Below are 12,161 nucleotides of genomic sequence, written 5' to 3' on the forward strand. Positions count from 1 at the left end.
GCCGGCCCGACATGACGGGGCTGGGGCCGGACCAGGAGTTTGATTTCCAGTTCCTCTTTGAGTTCGACCAGAGCGACGAGGGCGCCCCCGGAGGTGGGCCGGGCGCCGGTGGAGGGATAGGGGATGAGGGTGGGGGCGGGGGGTCGCGAGGGAAGTGGGGGGTTGAGGCGTCTGGCGTCTAGCAGCAGTGAAGCCCCCGCCGCCGGTCCCGGTCCAGTTCGGCTCCGGCAGGTGTGTGGCCCAGCGTCCCCTCGCTGCGTCCACGCTCCTGGTCGGAGCACTTGGAGGAGGCGCGGCGCTGGGCCGCAAGGCTGGGGCTTGGTCAACCGGACGCGAGTGTCCGAGTGTTCCAGGCGCGGGGCTCAGAAACGGACTGGGCACAGACGCACTTAGCTGTGGGGATCGCAGCTCCTGCCCGGCTGGACCTGGGCTTCAGAACCGCGGGCGGCCGGATCCCGCAGCCTGTAACCCGAGAGCGCCTGCGAGGATGGAAAACCCAGGGCAGCCCGCCGGCCGCTGGCAGATCGCCTCTTAGGGAGATGGGTCACCGCCGAGCTTTCAAGTTTGCGCCAAACTGCCTGGAAGGGAAAGGGGCCCCTTGTTTCATTTTCTCTTCTCTCTGGCAAAATCAAGCAGATAAACTACAGAACTCAGAGTGGACGCCCTGGGCGGGTGGCTATGGGATGACAGGCTCCGGGGTCAGAGCCACCAAACCCCTTTCCTTACCGGGGACAAACGTCCAGCTTTATGGATGGGACTCAGCGACATCCGAATGTGTCACGGGTGTATCATATTTTCCGTATCACTCAAGTCTCCTTTGAAATCGTCTACAGTTGTGTTCATCTTTTGAGAATAGCGTTCCAAGCAGGCAGACGTGGCCTGGTCTTCACCCCCTGCCTTTTCCGTGTGGTTGCCCGCTCAGTTCCCTTTTCTGTGGCCTGACTGAGGTCAACGGGAGCCAAGGCTGGCCAGGGCGTGAGAGAGGCAGCTGCTGGGAGAGCTGGGCTGGAAGAGGTGAGGACTGGCCCACTCTTGATGTTTGGCGTTCCTGCTTTGCAGTTGGCCTGACTTGGAAGTTCTTTCTGGAACTCTCTCTAACTCTCATGCTCTTTGAATCAGGAGCCTATGTAGAAGCGCGCAGCCCCTCTCAGTTTATTTAGCTGAAGACTGGAGCTGCGGTATGCCTCACGGGGCTTCCCATGCTGCATGCTGCATATCCTCACAGAGGCAGAGCAACCGGTGGGTTTGAATCTCTGACCTTTCAGTTGGCAGGCCAGCGCTTTAACCACTGCAGTGTTCCTCAGGCCAGTATCAAACCAAGCCAAGCCCACTGCAGTCGAGTGGATTGCAACTCACGGGGACATTACAGGACAGAGCAGAGCTGCCCCTGTGGGGTTTCCAAGGCTATCGCCTTCATGGAAACCAGCTGTTCCATCTTTCTCCCACAGGGCAACTGGTGGGTTCAAACCTCTGACCTTTGGCTTACCCACCCAGGACCAAGCCCTCTGCAGCACCGGGGGTCCTTTCCTTTTGTGCCACTGATTCCGGTGGTAACAGGCATGGTGAGGAGGGTTTCTGCACATGTGGTTCATCTCTGGTCAGCCTCAGCTATTGCTGTCCTCAAGGACAGCCTCCTTGAGGCAAATTCTCACTCTCTCATGGGCCTTCACCTCCTGACGTTGTCCCGGCACCCGACCCCGTGTGGCACAAGTTCTGACTCAGAGACTGGCAGGCCAGCAGGTCGCATGGTCCTTTCTCTGGGCGTCTTCCCATGGCTTTTCAGGCCTGTGATGCTGGTGAGGTGGGGAGGTGGTGGGGCTTCAGAGGGTCCTCATTTCACCTGCGCCCCACCCTCCAGTGATTTGAGGGGCAGGTGTCCACCCAGAATGGCTCTTATTTCCTTGATGTGAGATGGAACACAGTGTCACCCTGAGACCTGCAGAGGACCTGTGTCTGTCTTGTTTAGGGTTCAGGTTAGAACTGGGCTTTACTGCACCTCCCCCTCCTGCCAATCCTCTCACGTAGAAAATTCCAGTCAGTGATGCCCCCTTGGCCCAGCGTTTCCCTAGGAAGGAGGCTCAGGTACAGAGAGCTGTGGGAATGGGGAGACCCTGAGGAATGGAGAGGTCCCCATCCCCCTTTGACTGGTATCAGAAAGCAGTTGCTAGAAAATGCTCCTTTTTAATATTTATTTCTGATAGAAACACACATGCTTTTTTTTTTATCCACTTTTTAGTATTAGGAATTTTTACATCGTACGTGTTAAATTCTCACCTTAAATTCTTTAACCTTTAATTGTTTCACATGAACTGTGAAGTGAGCATACACATGAATGAATGAATGAATGAATGAATGAATGGAACTGAGCTAGACTGAAGAGCAAGGTTATGCTGAGTCTTGTAGATTACACAGAATGTAAACATTGTCACTAACGGTGTCACGTCTGGTGGAACTGCCGTCCCTCCAGCTGTTAATGGTCATCCAGCCTAGTTCACGGTGGGTAGACCTGCTGGTGACTGGTTCTGAGGAGTCCAGAGGTGTTGGGGTGGTCAGCAAGTGGATAGACACCTATATCCAGCCTCCTGGTGGCCACCGCTAGTGTCACTTGCTTTATTTGGTCTTCTGTAAGATCAGGTTGGAAGTCTCCCACTGACCCCTGAGGAGGGAGGGGCTTAACTGTACAGCTAAAGGCTCCGTCCTTGCAGTTGTGTTAAGGGTCCCTGAATCGATTCCCATGCACAGTGACCCCATCACACCAGAACGAAACACTGCCCAGTGCGTCCTCACAACCGTTTCATGCTAGAGCCCACGTTGCAGCCGCTTTGCCAGTTCATCTCCTGAGGGTCTTCCTCTATTCACAGACCCTTTACTGTACCAACCAGGACAAGTACCGCCTATTGAATACCTAGTGGTTGGGGGTAAAAAAGAAATTAAAAAAAAAAAAAAATGTGTCCCACCTCACCCCAGTGCCTCAGGCAGGGAAGGGGTAATATTTCTGTGCGCCCCTCCCCGCCCCCCGCAGACCCAGGAGAAGCGGCCCCTCCTCTGCCCTCCCTCTGGTCGCCCCTGCTCTTTGGGGGTCTCTCTCCACCATCCTGGTGGTCCCTGTACACCCCGATGGTTCCCTCACTCCCTGGGTGGATAGACTTGGCTGTCAGCTGGCTGGTGGGTGTGGTCCTGCTTCCCGCCCCTGGGCTCTTGTTTTCAAAGTTATTTTGGCCAGTATTGTCACCGTGGCAACTCAGCGGAAACTGGGGAGGCCTCAGGGTGGCGGTCTGGACTCCGTCCAGCGGAGACACCTCAGGGCGGCCAGCACAGGACAGCCTGGAGGGTTTATTTCCAGCAGCATCTCTCCCTGGGTCATGTGGACTGGTCACTGTGGGCAGGGACCCGGGCAGAGGCCTCAGTAAGTGAACTGGCCCCTCCCCAGTCTACCTGGCCCAGCTCTGCGGGGGCTGGCTTCGTGGGGTCATTCCACAAGCAAGATACTTTAGCCTTAGTCCCTGTCCTCAGAGGGCAAGCAGGGGACTAGTGACTGGCTGGGGTGCCTCCTAGCAGCCGGAGACCCTGAGGAGGAGCAGCGACAACAGTGCGGGAGGACCCCTCCCAGGCTGCAGTGAGTGTGTGTTTATACAACACCAACGGGTGTGTTAGCTGCTGTCACGAGGCCAGCCTAGCCGCCTTGGTAAATCTTGCTGGCATATTGTTGCACGGACGGGGAAACTGCTGTTGCTGTCTGTCACGCGCCGTCTGCCCAGGTCTTGGTGTGGGTTCCCCGCCAGGCACTTGGGTAGCTGTTGCTTTTTAAATTTCCAATACGTGCAAAGTGATATTCTTGCCATTGGCCATCGTGGCCTCCACTGCCCTCTGCAAAGAGGACGTGGCGTCCAGAGGCCCGTGTGTCTGGCGTCATAGCCTGGGAGTTCCATGGCAGCCTAGAACACAGCCCCCTCCATCCTGTCCTCTTCCAGTGGACGGTGAAGACTGCAGCCTGCCTGTGCCCCCATCATGTGGGAGGTCTCTGGAAATGTTGTCATGTAAACTGGCTAAGGTCAGGCTCTCCAAGGGTAAGCAGGGAGTGGTCCTCTGGGGGAACAAGGCTGACCTACGTCTTTTCTTTGTCTTTGATAGAAGACCATCCATGTTTTGTTTTTGTAAAACCACATGCTTTTGAGATAAATTCTTTCTGCTGGCTCCTCTCATGTTCAGTTTGCTGTGGCTGATGGCAGACCATCTGAGGGCGTGCCTTCTCCTGGTTGTACCCCCTAGCACCCCAGTGACCTCAAACACACAGTGACTCTACAGAGGATGGGAGACCGAGGAGTGTGTGGCCACTCTGAACGTTTGCAGACTGAGAACAATGCAGACTTTATCTTCAAAGGACGAGGCACATTATGGTCATATTTGACTATATCAGTTGATTTTGAATATGCTCTCCATATATTTGTTTAAAATAGTGCCATGCCTTCTGTGTCCACCATACTGTGATGTCTTGGCAAGTGGCCAGGCTCCTTGGGGTCCGGTAGAAAGTGGCTGTAAAGGTGCTGACCTCTGTTCTGGAGCCTGCATCTTGCAGAGTGGCAGAGAAACTGACTGCAAATCTGCTCCTTCCAGTGGATTTAGCCTTCTGAACTGTGACCTAATTCAAATTTGAGTACAGCTCAGGTGGGTAATAAAACCCAATAGAGAAAACAACTGGGAGGGGGAAAGTAGGGACCCTCGGCCTCTCCGCCAGGCAGGAGTTGGGGCCTGGGGAGGGAGGGCAGTGCTGGGGCTAAGCTCAGGGCTCTAACCTGTGGGTGTTCTTAAATGAGAAGAGTTTCTAGCCTCATCAGATTGTGTCCTCCCTGGAGGAGGGCCTAGGGCTCCTAATTGAGTTTAGACATTTAAGCCTCACCTTTTGTAATTTGTTGAATTCAGGAAAATTCACGGTTGGGCAGTCTTCGTTTCTAACAAGGCTGTGTATTTTCTGTTTTCCTCACGGAATCAAGTTCTAACCACATACTTCAGGTAAAAGTGCTACCTGACCAAGCAGCTGTTTACTCTCTCCTGCCTGGGAGCCTTCATTTCTTCCCTCAGTGTAGGGGCTTTCTGTCATGAGCCCCGTTTCTCCAGTGCAGGGTTTTATTCAAAATGCTTCCAGTGTTAAACGCACCTCCCCCCCCCCCAAGCCCCCTCAACACCCAGGAGCAGAGACTGAGCGTCAAACACCGGAAGTGAGAAACAGCTAGACTTTCATTCTTCAGAAAACCCTTTCCAGCAAAGGGCAGTTCCTGGTGCCATCATGGTGTCTCACATAAAACAACAGACTGCCTCATCCTCTAAGGTGGGAGCCAGGACCTCAGGAATCTTAAGTGTAACAGTCCCATGAATCCACTATGACAATCTGTAAAGGCTTGGCAGGGCTCCTTGCAAGGTGCTTAAGGCATCTGCTCCAGTGTCAGGAAAAACCCCAAACCCATGGCCACTGGGCCAGTTCTGACACGTAGCAACCTCGTGTAGGGTTTCTGAGACAGACGCCGGAGCAGCTGGTGAGTTTGAACCACCAACCTTGCAGTTTACACCCCAGCAGCTAACCCATAGCACTATAAGTGTCAAGAGTGAGTGTTGATTGGGACGATGGAGGTAGTCATATAAATTTTATATTTCTTATCCTCCTCAACTCTCATACTTCAGACATATCTGGAGGGACCAGTCCCTGGAGAAGGACATCATGATAGGAAAGTGGTCAGGGAAGAAGAGGAAGACCCCCAACAAGAGATTGACGTCGTCACACAACAAGGGCTCAAACACAACAATTGTGAGGATGGGGCAGGACGGGGCGGTGTTTCGGGTTACTGTTAGTCAGTACCGACTCAACGGCACCAAACAGTAACAACATCTTCATGCCTAATGCGTCTGTTATGGAAACTTGTTCTTATTTTAATGTTAAGAGGTTGGCGTGCCTCTATCAGAACGGAAAGCGATAAAGAAGGGAGTTCGTTTGTGTTCCTGAATCTGTCCACCCTGGTGGTCATCCCGGTCAGGGCCCAGGAAGACAGCGCAGCAGTGCTAGCTAGTTAATAAAACCGTTTTTTGAAGAAATTCATTTCTGATGGATTTGGCACATACTGGAGATCCCTGGGTAATAATAAGTCTCAGCTCAGCAGTGAGACCAAAACCGTCAACTAAGGGAGTCAAAGATTTCTGGCTTCTGTTGTAGCTGATGTTCAGCATGGTAAATTTACTTGTTGAGTTTTGTTACTAGTAACCTGCCATGTAATATGCACACTCACATTACACTTAGGATGTTTGAGAAGGCCCCTCCCCTCTGTCTTCATCCCCTCTGTCCCTGTTTGTGGTGGAACTAATTCATATCTGACTTCTCCCTGAAGCAAGCTGACTGTCCCCTGTCTGGAAAACGGATTCATTTTCTTTTTTAGAGTTTAGAGCAGCTTTAGTCTGACAGAAACACTGTTCCCAACTTGACAGTTCCCATGCGCACAGTTTCTCCTTAAACGGCAGCGTCCATTCCTAAGCTCTGTGTGTTACAGTTGATGAGCCAGTGCTGATGCGTTGGGTAGAGTCCACCAGAACGGTTCTGACAAACGTGAAACGAAGCCCCGTAGCCACCACCATGCAGAGTAGTGGCCCTGACCTCCAGAATGCCTGTCACGTGCCTGTTACAGCCACGCACACACATACCCGGCAAACACCCTTCTTTGCTGTCTGTCTGTTTTTTCTCCCCACCCCCACACCCTCCCAGGATGTCACACAATTGGAATCACACAGTCGGTAGCTTAGTCCCTCTTTTTTTATATTGCTCAAAATCCAGGTTAGAATGATTTGGGACGTGTTAGGGCAGCCATGATTGTTTGTGGTATAGTGGGTGTGGTGTTGTAGAATAAGGACTGGACTGCTAACCATTGGGTTGGTGGTTCAAATCCACCAAGCCACTCTTGAAAACCCTATACAACAGAGTTCTTATGAGTCAAAACCAACTAGACGGCACGCAATAACAACAACCACACGTGCATGTGATAAAAAAAGAGAAAAAAACAAAAGACGACCAAGGCATTTCTTGTAAACAGTGAAGAAGAATCACAAATCACAAAAGTAGAAGCAGGTAACAGTTCCAAAGTGAAGCTGAGAGAAGGGTGGTCAGGGGTCTGACTAATGATTCATCTCTGCAGTGCTCAGCCGCTCAGCCTGGGGTCTCACACCTTCCGCCTCTGCTGGTGGTCAGACCCCAGGACAACTTGAGCTGGTGTTCACAGCGCTCACAGTTACACTTCCTTTCCTTTCCAGTGTCATTCCACCACCTGACCTGCCCTTCTTAGAAGCAGGGAGGTGTTCCTCCCAGGTGTGGTCCCTCAGATGTGGACTCCCAGTGTAGATCCACAAATGGGGGCCCTAGGTGTGCACTACTGGTGTGGGGCCCAGATGTAGTTCCAGGTGTGGACCCTCAGGTGTGGATCTTTGGGCCCCAGGTGTGGACCTCTAGTGTGGGTCCCTAGGTGTGAGTCCTCCCACATGTGGTCTCCAGGTGTGGAATCCCAAGTGCGTACCTGGGTGGGTATGGCTGTGGCTGCCCTTTGGGAGCATAAGGGGAGTGTGGTTTATCCTCATTTTGCTTCTTGGGGAGAAGCTGGGTGTTCTGTGGAAGGCCTGTCCCAAGAGGTGCAGAGGCCTGTGGAGGTGGGTATTCGGGGTCCTAGTCAGCCTGGACACAGAAGACCCTCTTTCTCAGGGGGTACCCATTTTGTCTTCCTGCGAAGGGTCTCCAGAGATGGGAGAGTACACACAGACGCAGGCCCCACGGGGACCGAGCATGGCTCCCCTGGCCCTGGGGGCTCTCTGACCCAGAAAAACCCTCTTGGTGTTGGCTTCTCCATCCAGACTCAGACCTGGGCTGGGGGCCTGTGTGAGCGCAGTCTCGCTCCAGCTGTCCTGCACTCTCTGGCCATGCCCCTCCTCGCCAGGCTTTTGGGGCCCACTGATTCTCTCTCCCAAGACCCCATTATCACTGGACTGATGGCAGGCTTCTCCATTGTGACTGTTGTCAAGAGGGTCGCAGCTGCACCAGAGCCTTGTGAAAGGCTGTGTAGACACAGAGCCCTGCCGGTGGAGACTTCTGGAATGTACAGATGGGCATGGATTCCTGCGTAGTTGGGGCGCTAAGCCCAGCCCTGTTGGTTCTCGGGCTCACTGTATGGGTTTCTGGGTCACTAAAGAGCAGAAGGGTAGCCTTGTTCATGTGGGGTGGGTCCTGGAACCTGGAGATGGAACTAGGTACCTATGGTGTGGTCACTCCTGTCATCACTGTCCCACTCTGTGCTGCTGTTAGTGTTCCCGAGTCGGTTCCCACTCATAGTGACCCGGTATAGGGTCAGCTTATAGGTTTGACCCACCCACCTTGTGGTTGGCAGTGTGGTGCCCCACCAGGGGTCTCCATAGCCAGCACACAGCCATCGGGCTTGTTCCCAGGACTCACTCTTCATAGGAGCAGACATTGTCATCTTTGTCCCTGGTGGGTTTGAACTGTCCCAACACAGCCCACTGCTCCGCAACGGCTTCTTCTGTCCAAGTAGGTCCAGGAAATGGACCTTCATTTTGAAGGGAGGTTTCTGAGTAAGAATTCCAACTTGTGCAGTGCTTCTTGGGCCTCGCGGCGTGGGCAGCTTATCTGTGCTAGGACCAGGTCTTCCCAGCGGCCCCGAATCGGGTTTTGTTCCTGCTGCGGTGTATTTGCGGCTAACATGGAAACATCGCATCAGAACCCGCGGCAGCGGTCAGCCTGCGCAAGTCCCTCAGCGCCTGAGGCTCTGTCTAAGATCCATTCATTCATTCTTTCATTTGTTCATTTTCACACTAAGCTCTCTGAGCCTGTTTATGGACACAGTCGTGGGCTACAAGAAGGGCAGTGGAACAGACACACGGACAGACAGGATCCTGAGTCCTCAAGGACTCAGACTCCACCAAGCGGGAGAGACATGGGGAGGGGCACCCTTAGGGAGGACCGTTCCTCTTCAGTAGAAAATTGAAGCAAGTATTGGGTTCGGGGATGGGCTTCCTCCTGAAGGACAGCTGGGTGTCCTGTCTGCAGCTCTTGAGCGAACTTTCCTGGGCAGGAGCGGCGAGGGCGGCGGGTGGCCGACAGTGTGAGTCACTCACTCTCCAAGGGCGTTCTGCTGGGGGCAGACCTGGTGCCAGGGCTCAGTTCGGGGGTCGTGTTGGCCTGCAGTCAGGTGCTTGTTCAGCTCATGAATAGCCCCTCATGTTCTTCTTCCTTCCAGAACACTACAGCTATGTGTCCTCTGGACTCAGCTCCGGCCTGCCTCTCAGCACAGCGCACCCTTCACTGCCAGCCCCCTGCCATGACCTGCAGACCTCCAACCCAGTCATCACTGTCCTCCCGTCGGCTGGCCACCCCTCAGGGTACGGGAGCACGGTGGACAGCGGGTCTGCTGGATACTTCCTGCCTTCAGGCGGTGCCCGGCCTAACGGCGCCCCAACTCTGGAGAGTCCTCGCATCGAGATCACCTCCTACCTGGGTCTACACCACGGCAGCAACCCGTTCTTCCATGATGCGGAGGTGGAGGACACCGTCCCCGGGGCCAGGCGAGCACCCTCCACTGCCACACTGCCCCTGCCCAGCCTCGAGGCGTACCGGGACCCCACCTGCCTGAGCCCGGCCAGCAGTCTCTCCTCCCGAAGCTGCAACTCAGAGGCCTCCTCCTACGAGTCCAACTACTCGTACCCCTATGCGTCTCCCCAGACGTCACCCTGGCAGTCCCCCTGCGTGTCCCCCAAGACCACCGAGCCCGAGGACGGCTTCCCCCGTGGGCTGGGGGCCTGCACCCTGCTGGCCTCGCCACGCCACTCACCGTCCACCTCGCCGCGCACCAGTGTCACCGAGGAGAGCTGGCTGGGTGCTCATGGCTCCCGACCCTCCTCGCCCTGCAACAAACGCAAGTATGGCCTCAATGGCCGGCATGCCTCCTGCTCGCCGCACCCCTCGCCCACGCCATCCCCACAAGGCTCCCCGCGCGTCAGCGTCACCGACGACACCTGGCTGGATGAGTCCACGCAGTTCACCAGTTCCGCCATTGTGGCCGCCATTAACGCCCTGTCCACCGACACCTCGCTGGACTTGGGGGAAGGTGTGCCCGTCAAGGCCCGCAAGACCACACTGGAGCACACGGCGGCCATGGCGTTCAAGGTGGAGCCGGCCGGCGAGGACCCGGGCACCACCCCGCCCGCTGCCGCCTTCTCACCCAGTGACTTCCCTGCCTTCCAGCACATCCGCAAGGGTGCCTTCTGTGACCAGTACCTGTCGGTGCCACAGGCCTCCTGCCCGTGGGTGAAGCCCAAGCCCCTCTCTCCAGCTTCCTATATGAGGTAAGTCGTGCGCTGGGAAGGGCCTGAACCCTGGTGCTAATGAGACCAGCTGCCAACTCACGGCGACCCTGTGAGCCAGAGTTTCCAATGGCTGTTACTTTGGGAGCAAATTGTCAGGTTTTTCTTTCAAGGCACGTCTGCTGTTGTTGCTGTCAAGTCGGTTCTGACCCATAGCGACCCTGTATAGGGTTTCCAAGGAGTGGCCGGTGGGCTTGAACCACCAACCCTGCGATTCAGACAACCTTGCAGTCCGATGTATTATCCCATAGCCAGCCTTGCAGGAGCAGTGGGACCTGCTGTTGGTACGCAAAGGCTGTCTTCGGTCCGGTCCAGTCTGACAGGAGACAGACTCCAACTGCCCCAAAGCGTTTCCCCAGCGGCCAGGAGGCCAGCACTGGACCTGTGTGCCACCAGGCTCCTCCCGCCGCCCCCAGTGTGTGCTGTGGCCGCCCTGCCCCCTCCTTTTCTGTCTCAGCCCTAACAGGCTGCCTCCACAGTGTCACTGCAGATGGGTCCCTGTGCCGAGAGGTCCCCCCGGGGCGGCCTGCTGGCAGTGGTAACAACAGTCTCTCCTCCCCTGGGGCAGTCACCTGGGTCCTCAGCAGAGAGAATCGCTGCTTCTGCTGGCTCTGGCTCGGCTGCATTGGCCGGCTTTGTTTTCACCTAAGCAGCTTTCACACAGGGGGGGCTCCAGCAGTGCTTGCTCTGGTCCCACCAGGCTGCGCTGCCATGAGGCAGGAAGAGGAGTGGGACTTCCTGATGAAGAAGCTTACCAGGCTGAGCGCCTGTCCTGCCTCCAGCGAGGCAGGTGCTTGTGGGGTCTGTCCTCGAGTCAGTTCTGACTTGTGTCAGAGAGCAGAGTGGCTCCGGAGAGTCTGAGACTGGAGGCTTCCTCTCACAGAGCGGTGGGTATGTTTGAACTGCCAGCCTTCTGGTTAGCAGCCCAATGCTTACCCACTGCGCCACCAGGGTCCCTTGCTAATGAGAAGGGAGTCAGTTCACACTGCGAGAGAAAGTCGAATACTTGTTTTCTTGACTTGCATTCGGGCTTTCCTACGTTTCTGTCCCAAAGCTTGTTTTCTTGAGAGTTGTCATCAGAGCAACTCAGAACACAGCCATAAACAGAAAATCAAAGAAACTGATTTGGAGGCATTTAAAGAATGTATAAATTGCTGAATCTGGTATATTTTACATTTTTTATTTAGACCCAAACAAGGAGCTTGAGATAGCAGAGGTCTCCCAGCACACAAGGGCCACACATGGGGCAGCTTCTAACAGTTCTGGAAAAATCCATTAGATTTTAATTCCATTACTCCACAAGCTTTTGAAGCCACGTGCACCCCCCTCCCTTTCCCCGGTACGTTTTCCTGTACAATAACTTTCACAATCTTTCAGAGTTGAACTCGATTAGACCCCAAGACAAGGGCAGAGCAGCGTTCTGTAGACAGAACGAGGCTCATGGGGAATGTGTGTGAGACTGTGGGCTGGGAGGTGGCCCCCATCTTGGACAGCGCCCGTACAAATGAGCCCATGCTGACTCTCCTCCCCGGGGATGTGCCTGGCAGTGGGCGATTCCTGGGGCCCTGAGTTGGGGGCACTGTTGAACCTCTGGACTTGCTGCTGCTTTTCCTTGGACTGGGAATTGGAGCCCCCATCCTCTGGGCTGAAGGCCTTTTTTCTCCATGTCCCCTGATAGCTGGACTCCAACTCCCACTAGGCACTAGATGCCCTGGATTAGGTGGGTGAATTCAGACAAGCAGGAAGAGCCGGGCTCTGCAGCT

General features: G+C 54.9%; 1 protein-coding gene across 2 annotated transcripts in view; it reads left to right on the forward strand.

The window, feature by feature from the left end:
• Positions 1 to 12,161, forward strand: part of NFATC1 (nuclear factor of activated T-cells, cytoplasmic, calcineurin-dependent 1) — a 58,730-nt gene that overhangs the window by 4,071 nt on the left and 42,498 nt on the right. The window contains exons 1-2 of one of the 2 annotated variants that reach the window (XM_006875890.1): positions 12 to 102; positions 9,276 to 10,380. In XM_006875890.1, the coding sequence (XP_006875952.1) occupies positions 12 to 102; positions 9,276 to 10,380 (1,196 nt within the window). Of the gene's footprint in view, positions 1 to 11; positions 103 to 9,275; positions 10,381 to 12,161 lie in introns of those variants that run through there. The other variant, XM_006875889.1, reaches the window with a different exon arrangement.

Source organism: Chrysochloris asiatica, unplaced genomic scaffold (genome assembly GCF_000296735.1).
Source record: "Chrysochloris asiatica unplaced genomic scaffold, ChrAsi1.0 scaffold00345, whole genome shotgun sequence".
NCBI classification, from domain to species: domain Eukaryota; kingdom Metazoa; phylum Chordata; class Mammalia; order Afrosoricida; family Chrysochloridae; genus Chrysochloris; species Chrysochloris asiatica.